The 15,397-nt window shown below is 44.3% G+C and overlaps 1 protein-coding gene across 2 annotated transcripts; it reads right to left on the bottom strand.

Annotated features, from left to right (window-relative positions):
* Nucleotides 1-1,026: 1,026 nt before the first annotated feature.
* Nucleotides 1,027-14,398, bottom strand: RDH11 (retinol dehydrogenase 11). Of its 2 annotated transcripts, XM_036310715.1 has the most exons (7): nt 14,250-14,397; nt 11,361-11,479; nt 10,591-10,746; nt 9,373-9,477; nt 6,715-6,924; nt 4,981-5,170; nt 1,027-2,241 (listed from the first exon to the last, which is right to left on the bottom strand). In XM_036310715.1, the coding sequence occupies exons 1-7, from the start codon at nt 14,315-14,317 to the stop codon at nt 2,139-2,141; spliced, it is 951 nt and encodes a 316-aa protein (XP_036166608.1). In that variant the 5' UTR covers nt 14,318-14,397; the 3' UTR covers nt 1,027-2,138. The 2 variants fall into 2 exon arrangements, with proteins under 2 accessions (XP_036166608.1, XP_036166617.1); XM_036310724.1 differs by lacking the exon at nt 6,715-6,924 and having other exon boundaries at nt 14,250-14,398.
* Between the last annotated feature and the right edge of the window lie 999 nt (nt 14,399-15,397).

Below are 15,397 nucleotides of genomic sequence, written 5' to 3' on the forward strand. Positions count from 1 at the left end.
GTTGACTCTATTTAAACTTTCTTTTAATTCTTATAGTTTTTATTCTGGTAAATTAAAACACAATAAATAATCAAAAATTTTTATTTGTCATTGACAGATAAATATAAATTAAGTAAAATATTAATTCAGTTATTCCACTGCACTATTACAAAAAGTTTTCCATAAAGTGGCCACTTCTAAATATAGTCAAAACAAGTTCAACAAAAGATTATTAATTTACAAATATGAGAAGACTTGGTCCTATAACTCTTTTCCCCACCAAAGTATATATATAATTGTTGGTCCAAGAAAATCTCAAACTCTTACTAGGATAACATACTGTAAACAAGTGATGAAAACAGTAGCAATTCTTCAGATTTCCTTTGGCAACATTACTTTTTTAAAAATATGTATGTTTTTATTGATTTCAGAGAGGGAAAGATAGAAATATCAGCGATGAGAGAGAATCATTGATCGGCTGCCTCCTGCACACCCCCCACCGGGGATCGATCTGGCAACCCGGGCGTGTGTCCTTGACAGAAATTGAACGGGGGACTCTTCAGTCCGCAGGCTGACGCTCTATCTACTGAGCCAAACCAGCTAGGGCTGGCAACATTACTTTTGATAAAAAGTTCTCCAAATAAGCCCTGGCAAGTGTGGCTCAGTTGGTTGAGCATCATCCCGTGCACTGAAAGGAAGGTAACGGATCAATGTTTCTCTCTCACATTGATGTCTCTACCTCTCTCTAAAAAAATCAAAAACACATTTTAAAAAGTTCTCCAAATACAATGTAGCTGTTTTTTGTTTTGTTTTTAGCAAATAGTCATTGTATGCTTGTCAAGATACGTAAGGAGATAACCCTAAAAAATTATTAAATTGACTACCAGTATCAGTCCTTAAGATAATTTTGCTAAATAAGGAATTGGGGTTTTTTTGTTTTTTTTTCTGCCACATTGGTTGACTGGTGTTTAAGATAGTGCTCTATCAGCCTTGCTAACTCGGGTGCTCACCCTTAATTCTATGGCTGGATATTACCATCTTCAGCTTAAAAAAAAATCCTTTAGTCCCTTCATTACCTTCCAGGCCTATTATCTTTGAATTCCTGCTACTCATGTGCTTCTTGGTGGGTAGTTATCAACATAAACAGAATCTGCTTCCCCTTGCAGCTCTAGCCATTTGTATCAAAGACTGGATGGCACTGGCTTGCTCCATCTCTGATCATTTACCTGCATCAGGGTCCAGTTTAATACTGTTCCTTTGTGGCTACTTCAAATTTTGTGACAATACTCCCAACTGCAAAAGTACATAGGAACACATATATTCAATAACAATCACCAAAGAGAAACTACAGCACAAAAAGGAGGCCTCCATGGGTCTGGGGTCAGTAACTGATGTCAGGAGGCCTGCCTACCTTCTCAAACGGATCCTTTCATTACCTCCTTGCTGGTCAGAGAAATAGCAGGGAAATGAGAGTTTAAACTTCATTTTTATTTCTGCCTTCCCCCATGTTTCTGCCATCCTCCCAAACCTCCAAACTTCTTAGAAAAGGAAGCTCTTCCATGGTCTAGGCATGGGAACGTGTCTGAGCAGTGGCTTTAGGTTGTCAGAGAGAGAGAGCCATCCCACAATCCAGATTCAGTTACATTTCCTGAAAGAATCCAGATGTTGGCCCTACGACGGTTTTCTTAAGAGGTGAGGGACAAGCCCTGCTCTTGAGCCAAGCGAGCCAGCATCACTCCTGGATCCAGCTCAGGCTGTAGCGTGGCCCTCTCCAAGTGAAGGTTGTTTGGTTGGGAGACAATACACCGTGAACAGAGAGGGTAGAAATGAGTCCAAACTGCCACAAATCAACCCTGCCAGAGCTTAGGTTCTCCTAGGCGGTGGGTCTCAGAGGGAACAGATGAGCTGGCGGTCCCGAGGGGGTACTTGTCCTGTGATATCTCTAGTAACTGGCAAGGAGGGGAGCAAAGTTGATCTGGACAGATGCAAGGCGTGGCGATGCCTGGCAGTGCGCACGGGGCTTCTCTCAGAGAGCTGCCAAGGCCGGAGGTTTGCTCCCTTTGTGCTCAAGGTTTGGCCACCCTGAAGGAGAGTCATTTTGGCAGGGAGCACTGAGTAGTCTGCTGCACACTTCTCTTGGGTCCAACGGCCACCACCTGTCAATCCAGAGGGATGCCCAGCAGGTCACAGCTGACGTCCCATAGCCGCCTTGCTATTGTCATATTCCGAGCCTGGGCAGAGACCCACGTCACCCGGCAGTCACTGGAAGGGAAAGAGAGGGGTTGAGAATGGAGTCTGTTCTCTGCCTGGGATGAGGAATACGACGGAAAAACAACGCAGGGGTGGCATGTCCTCTAGGCACTTCACAGATCCAGTGTCTGTCCTAGCTCTTCATCCTCCAATCTTACCCCAGAGAAGATGTAATTACCATTTTATTTTATTTTTTTTAAACTGTCATTCTCTGGAGTATTATCTCAATCCATTGAGATTTTTAAATTGATTTCAGAGGGGAAGGGAGAGGGAGAGAGAGAGAGAAACATCGATGAGAATCATTGATCAGCTGCCTCCTGCACGCCTCGAGCCCACAACCCGGACAAGTGCCCTGATTGAGAATCAAACAGAATTGAACTGTGACCTCCTGGTTCATAGGTCTACACTCAACCACTAAGCCACGTCAGCTGGGCTGTAATTACCATTTTAGATCACACTAGACCACCTCTGATCAGAATGCTTTGTTTGATATAAATGTGTATCATTTAGTCTTAACATTCTCCTTTGTATGCATATATTTAATTGTATTATCAGTACCTGCTTGATACCTATGTCCATTTTGTTCAAATAAATCTCTGAGGTCCAATCTATAGGACCTGTACAGTGTCATGGACCTGAGATCCTGCTATTTACATTGGTCACAGATGCTTAGAATGGTAAATAAAACAACACAAAAACACTTATTTCCGGTCCACCTGTTTTTAAACTAAAAACAAAAACATACAAACAAAAAAACAAGTAAAGTCAGCTTCATAAATAACGAAAGAAGGAAAAGATGATAGCAGAAAAGAAATGGTAACAAGGTACCCAGTGTTTCACATACCTTCTCTTCATCGCTGTAATTCTAATTATTTTAAGTCTCCATTAAATGCAGCGTGGATATCTCAACTTTGCACCAGAAATTTTTTTCAAGGATAATACTTTTACTCAGTTTTGTATTTTCTGCATCTAGTACACAGTAGGTATTCAATGGAGGTTTTTATTTCTTTTTTTAAATGATTGAGTAAACAGATCACAATCTTTGAAATAATATAAAAAGCAAATTTTAAAACTTTTCTCAAGAAAACTGCTTCCTGGACATACTAAGCAAATTCCAAAGGTGAAAAGCTGAGTTGATAAGTCTGAAGTAATGACATGAAGCAAACTCCTGACCCTGTGTCCACTGAGACCGTGCTACTCCAAGTGTGGGCTGGGGACCAGCAGCAGGAGCGTCGCCTGGAAACCTGTGAGACATGCCAGGCCTCCTCAATCAGAATCTCTGGGGAGAGGCCCAGACTCTGTTCTTAGCCAGTTCTCCAGATGGTTCTTAAATGCACGAGAGTTTGAGAAAAATGACTTAAATGAGTCTTTGCATTTAAAAACAAGCCTTACAAATAAAGCACTTCGGTTTAAGGGAACTCGCCGGCACGGCCTGCCATTTCCGAGTGAAAAGTTCATCACTGAGAAGCAAAGGCTCTGTGTGCCTCTGGGAATGACTTGGCCTCTGCAGCCTCCACTGCGCTGAGCCTCACACTCTTCATAGTTTAGGGTGAAGAGCAAAAGACACAATAGGCATGAAGGTGCCTTGGGAGCTACGATGTGCTGTAAAAATTATTCAAATACTACAGCCTGGCTCTTCAGTCTTCTCTTTGGACCGGGGAGTATCCTCATATTTTAGTAAATTCCCTTCTTGCTTATGCTAGCTAGAATCCAATTCCACTGCTTTGGAATCAAAGAGCCCTGAGTTATACACAATTTTTCATGTATGCTGTCTCAAATCTTCCCCTACTCTCTCACTCAGTTAGTCAACAAATGGCAAAAATTCTGCCTTTCTCACTTAACTGCTCTTTTCATTCCAATCGTCATTACCCTAAATCAGGAACTCATTATCTCTCACTTGGGATACCTATTAATTCATTAAACAAAGTCACCACCAGGGATGTTTTTCTAACGCACAGACCAGATTATGTCTCTCTCTACTGAAAACTGTGGCTCCTCTCAGTCTGGCATTATAGGCCTTTCATGATCTGACTTCCTACCTCCCAATCCAACCTTAATTTATGTATAGTCCATCCTCTAAAATTTCAGGTCATTTCCATAAAATCTTGAAGGTAGAGGTAAAAACACCCTAAGAATTTGATCTTATGTAATATCTGGGATTTCCTTCCAAATAATATGGGATGAGAAAAATATGGGAAGGATAGTGGTTTCATGAGGGGTTGTAGATTGGGATGGGGCAGGATTGGCCATGGGTAATGGTTGTTGAGGCTGGATTATGGGTATATGGGGATTCGAGATGCTATTCTGTCTACTGCTGTGTATATTCAAAATTCTCTAATAAAAAGTTTAAAAAAGTCTTCACTTATTCAAGAAATGAGTCCATTGATACTATTTCAGTCCTGAAGACAATAAAGAAATACAGGTTCAAATTCTTTTTAAAAAATAAAAATAAATAAAACTAGGATTCTAACAAGGAACAAAGAAAATTGGATTGACAGAACAAAATATAGGAATAAAAGAAACAACCAGAAAACATAAAATAAAAGATGACATGAATAAAATCAAACCTAGCAATTACCACAAAAAAAGTGTGAATGGGTCCAATTCCCCTATTAAAAGGTAAAAACCCTAGAATTAAAGGACAAAAACTATGTTAGACAATGTGCTTTTTAAAAAGGGTATAGAACACCAAACCCACATTATTTCCTTTAGGCAATAGAATTTCATCTTCAAAAACAGATATATTCATACCTGAAATGATTCCCACTTAGGTTCTCAAGACCTTCTGCTAAGGCACAGTGCAGGCTGGTCTGGGCTCCCTGCTGAGGGGTCTTGATGAAGAAGGAGAAAAGCCGCCACATACATCTCATGAAAAATGAGTGCCGAACCAATTCAGAGTGGACTGTGCCAGGGTGTACAGAATACACTGAAACGCCAGAGCCTGAGGAGGGTGTGCCGTAAAGAGAGGGGAAGACAGGATTTAATGTTGCTGAAGGGCCAAAGAGAGAAGATGACATGAATACACACTGCCCCGTTTCAAATCCTAGCTCTACCACTCATTAGCTGTGTGACCTTGGCAAGCTCTGGATGTTGTGACTCAGTTTCCTCATCTATAAAATGGGGATAATCATAAGATCTGCACCTCAATGGATTGTTCTGAGGTCTAAATGAGTTCATATGTACAAGAGCTTAGAATAGTGTCTAGTGTTGTCCTGGGGGTGGGAGTGGCCGGGGAGGGGTCAATCGGGGGAAAAAGGAGACATACGTAATACTTTAAACAATTAAAAAAAAAAAGAGTAAACTGTTTTGAATACTAAAAAAACAAAAAAGAACAGTGTCTGGTACAGTTATACATTTACCAGTACAAATGGCATTTATACATACACCATTTTTGGTCCCAAATTCTTCACTGGAATCCTTGGGGCCAGAAATGTTTTCAATTGTTTTCTGTATCATAAAGCGAATATGATACACATACATATTCTGTCTATTACTACTCTTCCTAGTACAGATGAAGTTTTGCTGCCTAATGTGCTCTGGTGTCAACTTATACAAAAACTGAATTTTTAGTCCTTTGTAGATTTCACAAGTGACAGATAAAGGACTGTGGATTATTATTTATTTTCAACTCAAGATCTACTCTAAATGACCCATATTTTATATTCTATGTTCAAACCATACCGCCCTTCTCTCTGTTTCTCAAACTGAGCCCAGAACTTCATTCATTCTCCCCTTCTACCTGGAACGTTCCTCAGCCCCCTCAACCCGCCCACACTGTAACCCATTTAATTTCTAATCAGAATGTCATGTCCTGGGCATAGACTGGACATGTGAACTGAGCTGACCAATGGGGGCTCCTGTGTCTGATTCCTTCGGCCTGAACTCTGCCCAACTCAACTCCTAAGCAACTCCAACTGTCCACCCTGGATTTCCTTTGTCTTTCCTGGAAATCCAGAGTGGATGATGCTAAGGAACTGTGTTTATCTGTGACTGGAGAGTCCCCTCCTCAAGCATACATTTCCCTCTTATTTGACCCTTTGCTGTTAGGAGTCACCCCCCACTCCCCTCCCACCCTTGCACTTGCTTTATCCTAATGGCTGTATCTAGTGCCAGTTCAGGTCCCTCGCTTGTACTTAGTTTCACTATGAGTAAAAAACCTTGACTTGCTCATGAAGCCTGAATTGACAACAACCTGTGAAGTGGTCCCATTTTACATGAGGAAGCAAGCCTCAGAAAAGTTAACTTGCTGCAGGTCACACAGCTAGGAAGTGGTGAAACCAAGCCTTCAGCCTCACAGTCAGAATGTCTCCATCCCCTGTCGGCCATCTCCAATATTCACTGATGGGCGGTTTACTAAACCTAGACCCAACTAGTCATGGAAGCAGGCCTTGGCCAGAGGACAGGCTCCAGAAAACAGTTTCTGTTCCTATGGCTTTGAGCTCCTTCCCCGACTCATGTCTCCACACTCATTTCTTCTAAGCCTACCTTCTAGCCTCCGGGCCAGTTCCTTGGTGAAGAGAATGTTGGCTAACTTGCTATGGCAGTAGGCCAGACCTGCACTGTAGAATTTCTCGCCCTGAAGATTATGGAAATGGATCCTTCCCAGGGCATGTGCTAAGGAAGACACGTTCACTACCCTTGATGGGGCTGATTCCTTCAGCTTCTCTAGCAGCAGATGGGTCAAGAGGAAGTGACCTGTAAGAAAAACTAGAATTAACAGAGTTCAGGGCCAGTGCAGGGGTGAAGGGAGCAGCGGTGAGTAGGGCTCAGCTATGGGGAGCAAGAGGACTCAGGAATAAGGCTTTTTGCCTCATTAATTCATTGTCAACTACAGAACAAGTTCAGTGAGGGTTTGGGGAAACAGAAACAAAGATTTTTAGCTGGTGTGCCGCAAGAATTTTTAAAACATGCAATACCTAACTATTTAGTCATATGCACTGACCTTTTTTCACTTAGACTGGCAAACAAAAAAAAATGACAGCAGCTGGTGTGCTCAGTGGTTAGAGCATTGGCTTGCGCACCAAAGGGTTGCAGTGTGTGCAGAAGGCAACCAGTCGATGTTTCTCTCTCTCCCTCTCTCACCCCTCTCTTCCATTCTCTCCTAAAAGCAATGAAAAAAAATCCTCAGGTGAGGATTAACAAAAATGAATGAATGAATGAATGAATGAAATGACAACAGCCTACACAGACAATAGCCCTCTGGTATGTAAGCCCCTGTCTTGAACCAAAAATATAATAGAGTTTCATCTTCTTGTTCACATTGTATAATAAGGTTGTATCTGCTTGGTTAATTGTTGGCACCAGAAATCCTTATATAGAAGTATAGGCACCTGATTTTTTATTTTAATCTTTATTGTTAAAGTATTACATATGTCCCCATTTCCCCCCCATAGCTCCCCTCCAGCCCTCCTTGGCACCCTGCCCCAGGCCTTCACCACCCTATTGTCTGTGTCCATGTGTTATGTACATATGCATACAAGTTCTTTGGTTGATCACCTTCCACCCACCTGCCCTCACCCAAGATTCTGCACTCTGTTCCATGCTTCCACATCTCTGGATCCATTCCATTCATCAGTTTATTTTGCTAACCAAATTCTACAAGAGTGGGATCATGTGATACTTGTCTTTCTCTAACTGGCTTATTTTGTTCAGCATAACACTCTCTAGGGGCACCTGATTTTTTTAAAGTTACTTTGGAATAAAAAGTTAATTACTATTATTATTATTTGTAAATCAATCAAAATTATACCTTTTTTGGGGTCAGATTGGCAAAAAAATATATTTTTTGGTGTGCCACAGAATTTTAGTAATTAGTTTATATGTGTCATGAGATGAAAAAAGTTGAAAATCACTGTTGGATGAGGTAGGTCTGGATTATGTGAATATGAACATGAAGTCCCATCTCATTCCAACTTTGAGTAACATCACTCTTTAAGAGCAGGCATCGCTTCTTGGCCTTTTGGCTAAGATCAAGTGTAGTAAGAGCAGGCAGCCTCTATCTGATGCTGGCCACAAGGGTCACTACAAAGAATGTAACATAACCCTTGATACAATTATGCTGTTCAAAAATGCCCCACGGTAAACGGAATCTGAATCACAGATTAAAACGTGGTGGAATTGAGTGAGCCTCGAGTTTATCCCTGAGCTTTCAGGCAGGACCATGATATTTTAGTGCACGAAATTCGTGCACTCATTGGGAAAGGGCCCTTAGCCAGGCCTGAGTCGTCTTGCAGTCCGGGAGCCCTTGAGGAATGTCCGACTGATGGCTTAGGCCCAGGGGGAGAGGGCCTAAGCTGGCAGTCGGACATCCTTAGTGCTGTCGTGGAGGCAGGAGAGGCTCCCCCTGTGGGAGTGCACTGACCACCAGGGGGCAGCTCCTGTGTTGAGTGGTCAGTGCACATCATAGCAACCAGTCATTCTGCCGTTTGACTGATTTGCATATTAGCCTTTTATTATATAGGACTAGAGGCCCAGTGCATGAAATTTGTGCATGGGTGAGGGTGTCCCTCAGCCCAGCCTGCACCCTCTCCAATCTGGGACCCCTCGGGATCAGGCCTAAACTGGCGGTCAGACATCCCTCTTGCAATCCGGGACCACTGGCTCCTAACTGCTCGCCTGCCTGCCTGCCTGATTGCACCTAACCACCTCTGTCTGCCAGCCTGATTGCCCCCTAACTGCCCTCCCCTGCCAGCCTGATCACCGCTAACTGCCTCTGCCTTGGCCCCTGCCACCGTGACTTTGTCCAGAAGGACATCCGGAAGACATCCAGTCTAATTAGCCTATTATCCTTTATTAGTATAGACCAGCCGTGGGCAAACTACGGCCCGCGGGCCGGATCCGGCCCGTTTGAAATGAATAAAACTAAAAAAAAAAAAGACTATACCCTTTTATGTAATGATGTTTACTTTGAATTTATATTAGTTCACACAAACACTCCATCCATGCTTTTGTTCCGGCCCTCCAGTCCAGTTTAAGAACCCATTGTGGCCCTCAAGTCAAAAAGTTTGCCCACCCCTGGTATAGACAGTCTATTATGGCTGAGAGGTCTAAACACACTATAGAGATGGCTCAATCTCATCCCTAAGTTTTTCAAGGGGAACTTCAGGCTCCTTCTAGCTTTTGTGATGAGACCAGATTTCTTACCCAAGTGGTTGACTCCTATATGCATCTCAAAGCCATCTGCAGTCTTGGAGTAGGGACACATCATCACTCCTGCATTGTTGATCAATATGTGGAGATGCTTTTCGTCTGTAGGGAAGAGGGGATGGAGCCATAGCTATTACATCTTAGAAATCTGCCTCACACCTAAGCTCTGAAAATGGAGATGCAGGACTTCAATCTTTCCTCCACGTTCCCTTCATACTTATTTTGTATTGTTTTATTCTAAGACTGTAGTTGAATCTTGCATACTTTTACTATGCAGGACAAAAGTCCAACTTACACTATCAAATGGCCTTTCCAAGCTTCCCAATTCAGGAAAACTTACTCTCTGCTTCTGGGAAGTGTTCCATCCACCTCTCCCAACAGAAAGACTTCCCAGCTGGATGGGAAGATTCCAAAGCAAGAGAAGAAAGGACATTCTGTATGCACCCCCACCACTGGGATTCAGGCACCAAAAGAAATACTGGCTTCACCTCTTTGTTGCATCTGCCAACTTTCTCTCAGGTTTCCCTTTCTCATGTGGTAATTTCTGACTAAAAGCTCATTATGCTGGAAGTTCCTTTCCTTGGGAGTCCTAGCTTCCTGGCTTATGAAGGGCTATGCCTACAGAATGCTCTTGGATGTGCTTTTCATGTGATACTACAGGGTTTTACATTAATTTCTCAGCTTAAGATTCTTAACACTATTCTGAGGTGTAGATCCCCCCTGCCCCATAGATGCCAGCTGGGGGGTTCTAATTTCCTGAAGATGATTCTTTACCCATCTGTGTCCTGAAGAGATGATAAGCTTCTTTGTCATGTTCCTCAGCTGGTAGCCTGGGCTTTTTTAAGCTCCTGTACCATGGACCCGATGGCCTTTTGTGAATCCCAACCTTCCGTATGTGGAGCCTCAGATACAGCTCCCCAGCTCTCAAGGGCCTAAAGCCTCATCTCCAGACCCTAAAACCCATGTTGAGTTCTGACACTCCTGTGAGATTTTTGGTTTTAGTTCTTACTCACTGCCATGACTTTTCAGAATTCACTTTATATGTCTGCCTCTTGAGGATTTCCCGTTGTTACCACTGAGTTCTGCTGTGAATCAAAAGGTGTTTTTGTTTTGTTATATTTTATCTAGCATTTCTATATATCAGACAGAAAGAGGGATCTTTTCCTTTTAGCTAAGTTGCAAGACCCACAACGTAGTCTCAGGTTATGCACTCACCTGCTAAGAAGCCCTCAGCGAAGGCTCGAATAGATTTAGTATCAGCCAAGTCCAGTTTCCGCACGAATACCTGTTGGTTCCCTGTCATGGTCTGGATCTCTTTTGCCACCAATTCCCCCTTTTGCACATCCCGGCAAGCTATATAGACACGCGCTCCTGCCAACCAATGCATAAGAGACAAACTGTCAGCTCTGTTGTTGAGTGGGTATTATAGACTTAACTAGAGGCCTGGTGCACAGATTTGTGCACCGGTGGGGTCCCTTGGCCTGGCCTGCACCCTCTTGCAATCCAGGACCCCTCGAGGGATGTCGGAGAGCCAGTTTTGGCCCGATCTCCGCAGGTCAGGCCGAGGGACCCCACTGGTGCATGAATCCATCTGAGATTCATCAGTCTGTTCCATGTTTCCATGCCTGTGTGTTGAGCGTCTGCTCCCTAGTGGTCAATGCACGTCATAGCTACCGGTCAAAAGGTCTGCCGGTCGCTTAGGTTTTTATATATATAGATACTGATGCTGGATGTTATTTCTACTGTTTTATTTATTTTATCCCTACTTCACAACAGAGGCATCTGAGGAGTAAATGAGGAAAGAAGATTAATCAACAATACTCATTAAGTGCTCATTATATAGAGAGCATTGTACTAGGCTCACACCAGCAAGTCAGTGGGGCACTTGGAATGTTCTTGAATTCCAGGATTGGGAGGAAATAAATGAGAATGGCCATCATTGCAAGGTAAAATGGCAGCAGAGAATTAGAAGTAGATAAACTTGCCTCTTTGAGCCAGCTCTTTGGCTGTCTCCTTCCCGATGCCTGTGTTGGCACCAGTAACCACTGCCACCTTCCCTGGAAGCTGGGCAGTTGATGTACACACCCCGTTGGATAGCATTTTCCTGTAGACACAGAAGGAAAGCCCATCAGTTCTTCATTTTCCTTGTTTCAACCAGAGGATCCTGCAAACCCCCGTGTCTTCAGATCTCAAGGATAAGGCTTGCTTTGGTTCCTTCTACGGCTATCTTTTTTTTTTTTTTTTTTTAAATATATTTTTATTGATTTTTTACAGAGAGGAAGGGAGAGAGATAGAGAGTTAGAAACATCGACGAGAGAGAAACATCGATCAGCTGCCTCCTGCACATCCTACTAGGGATGTGCCCGCAACCCTGGTACATGCCCCTGACCGGAATCGAACCTGGGACCCTTCAGTCCGCAGGCCGACGCTCCATCCACTGAGCCAAACCGGTTTCGGCCTACGGCTATCCTTTTATAGGTTTAAGGAAGGTCAGAGGAAAGAAAACAAAAGTTTTCTGTCCTCACTCAAGAATAAAAGTGAGGCTATTACAGGGCAATAATAATTTGAGTGACTCCCTACAGTACAAGAACTGAATCAAATGAATATTTGATTAGCCTGGCAACTGGCTTTGGTTTGAGTTCTTCTATGATTTAGGCCCTAAATTTTCCTAAAAATTCCCTAAATTTCAGGGAATCACAAGACTCAGCCTGATAGAAGAAAGAACTGGTCCACTTATATCAATATGTTTATAATTAGCACTTAATGGCTTTGAAAAACAGCTAATCCAACACAAAAGTTAAAATTATGAAAGCTTGTCAACCTGGGACAAAACAAACAGAAAAACACACACACACAATTAAAAATAAGACAAAAGGAAACAGAAGTACAAAAGGGAGCAGAGATTCAAGTTCTGGTTTAATTCACTAGAGTCCTTGTCCTTAAGCACTGCACTCTTCTTCATTTCTACAGAAATGAATATACAAACAGTAATTAGCAGGCCTCAGATTGTTCTTTTCTCTTCTCTGCAAATCTTGAAGCTCAAATTGAAAGAATCCGTTCACTAGGAGATGCATTTTTAAAAGGCATTTCAGCCTTTTACATTGAACTTAGAATTGCAAGGTACACACTCTTAGCCACTAAAGTTCCCCTGCTTAGTGCAAAGGAGGCAGATAAGGTGTCAGCCTCCCCCGCCCCGTTTCCCACATCTCTTCAGCGTTAGCTCCAGGAGGGACAATGTATTAGGACCTCTATTCAGGCCTTTCTTCTCCCAAACCAGCAGGAATGAAAGCCAGCTCCGGCCTAGCTCCCATGACCTAACTAGGCAGCTGGGAACATGACTCTTGGAGTATAATCTTCCTCAGAAGCATCTCGCTGAGGTCTGAGCACTATTTTCTTTCTTTCTTTTTTTTTTTTATTGCTTAAAGTATTACAAAGAGTATTACATATGTCTCCTTTTTTCTCCCCCCGCCCTTGACAGTCCCCTGGCCTCCCCTACCCCCCAGTGTTTTACGTCCATTGGTTGTGCTTATATGCATGCATACAAGTCCTTCGGTTGATCTCTTACCCACCCCGCTCCTGCCCTCCCAATTTTCATTTCAGGTTCAACTTTCCATTGAGATTCTATGTAGATACGAGGTTCTGGTGTTGTGGAGAGAGAAAAAGCAGCCCAGCGCAGTGGCTCAGTGGTTGAGCGTGGAGCTCACACAGTTCAATTCCCAGTCAGGGCTCCATCCCCATTGGGCATGCAGGAGGCAGCCAGTCAGCGATTCTCTCTCATCATTGATGTTTCTATCTCTCTCTCTCCCTTCCTCTTTTTTTAAAAAAGCAGCCGTTGTCTTCTGAGTACGGGCACCCAAGGGTGCCTAAAGGTAGGAGCAATGAGTGTTCAGAGGGGAGGAAAAATACAACTGGATGAGGGGCCAGAGGAAGGTGGGGAGGAGGGGAAAGAAGAGGTGAATTCAAGAAGAAATAAGAGTGAAATTTTGCGCGCCTTCACGTTCCAACGGGCAGCGACTGCATCCCAGCTTCCGCCCCTGCACCACCCGCCCCCAGGAGGCTGTGTCCTTCCAGTCACTGGTTCATCGTCACTCCTGGTGATTTACTCAGACCAATCAGCAGGCGGCCTGCTCGGCAGCTCGCTGCTGAGTCTCTGCGGACACTTGGCCAGCTATTGCCTGATGCATCACCAGGTTAATGGAGCGCCACCCGCGTCCTCGCCGCCCCACCCTGAAACCCCAGGGATGGACTTCGACCCCGATAATCCTGCTCTGAGGACAGGGTTGGGTGCAGGATATCACTTTTTCTCCTTTACAACGTCGCCCAGAGAAAGAGCGCATCTAACAGTAACAAGAGAGCAGGCATGGGCGGCAGATGTCACGATTCCCATCAAAGGCCGGTTTCGGAAAGCAGAAAGTTGAATGGCTCCATTGTACTTTACAGGCTGGAAGCAAGAGGCTAGAAAGGGCCGGTTCAAGGCGTGGGGGCTACGGGGAATAGAGTCTTGGGGTGCACACCTTATTTTGGGGTCTGAAACCCCCAACTCTGTAAACTTAAGTGTCTGAGGTAGCCCTGCACTCGGGGTTTGCTGGAGCCGGAAGCAAAGGCTGCTTAGAGGAAAAAGGGGGGCAGGAGAAACAAAGCAGGGCGCGCCGGTATGCAATCCCGTCCCTCGGCCTGGGGTCTGATAGTGTCGCCCTCCCCGCATCCAGGGCAGCCGGACCCCCTCAGACCAACCGAACCCGGCCTAGGCCCACATGGAGCCCACCGGGGAGTTCTCCTTTTCCTTCTTTTGAAGAACAGAGCTTCCGTGATGATAGATGCCCGTCCCCCCGCCCCCGAAGATTCGCAAGAAAAGACATTACATTTGCACAGACCTGATTTGGGGTGCAGCGATGAATAGGAGAAGGGGGAGAAGGAGGAGCAGGAGCAGGACCCCAATCATCTTGCAGCAGCACAGCGAGGTGCCCCAGCGGTGCTCACCAACCGTGGTTTCCCCTCCCTGGCGCGCCCTAGTACTTTACTTCAAAACCCGGGAGCAAAGCCCTCTGGGAAATGTAGTCCAAGCCCTGGCGTGGGCTAGCAGGCGCGGAGCTTGCGGTTCCAAGTCACGGAGAAAAGTTGAACCGTGCGCCAGGTACACTGCAGATCCCCAACCATCTAGGGTCCAAGGCCTTTGGGACCATTCAACCAACTCTCCCACAACCCTTCTGGCCACCTGCGGTTTTTGGGAAATCTCCCCAAACCTCTATCTCCCAGTGCCTAAGTCTAGTCTAGAGTCTGGTTCACTTTTCCCCAAGCATTGGTAGGCAGTTACCACATCGTTTGTCCTGGACATCAAACATTGGCATCTGGGATGTGTTTTAAGCCGATTACACAGAAGAGGAGCGGTTGGAGGCTGACAGTTGGTAAGGCAGGGAGAAGTGAGAATTCTTCCTCCTTAGGGATTCCAATGGAGCTGAAGCAATTGGTTCCTGAACCCGATCCCAGGAAAACCACTTGATAGTGTCTATTTTGAATTATAATGGTAACGATGATAATTTTCCTGGTGTTTGGCGATTAATTGATAGTAGAATATAGTTTTCTTGATGACTTCAGTTAGTTATGTTAACTCCCAAGGTAGCAATGAATTTCTCAGGTGGGCAAACTACGGCCTGCGGGCCAGATCCGGCCCGTTTGAAATGAATAAAACTAAAAAAAGAAAAGACCGTACTCTTATGTAATGATGTTTACTTTGAATTTGTATTAGTTCACACAAACACTCCATCCATGCTTTTGTCCCGGCCCTCCGGTCCAGTTTAAGAACCCATTGTGGCCCTCGAGTCAAAAAGTTTGCCCACCGCCGCAGCACAGTTGGTTTTGCCAATTCCTGAAACTGTTTAATCCTGTCTTCAAGTCATGATTATGACCTGAGAATAAGCAGGTTCCCTGTTCAGTCATTTATTTAAGCTTTGCCATCTGAGGCTTATATCTGGTTTCCAGGGGGTGAAGGTGGGGGATGTTTAAGTAGTCAATATCTGGCTGT

This window comes from Myotis myotis, unplaced genomic scaffold (genome assembly GCF_014108235.1).
Source record: "Myotis myotis isolate mMyoMyo1 unplaced genomic scaffold, mMyoMyo1.p scaffold_m19_p_1, whole genome shotgun sequence".
In the NCBI taxonomy this organism is placed as follows: Eukaryota; Metazoa; Chordata; class Mammalia; order Chiroptera; family Vespertilionidae; genus Myotis; species Myotis myotis.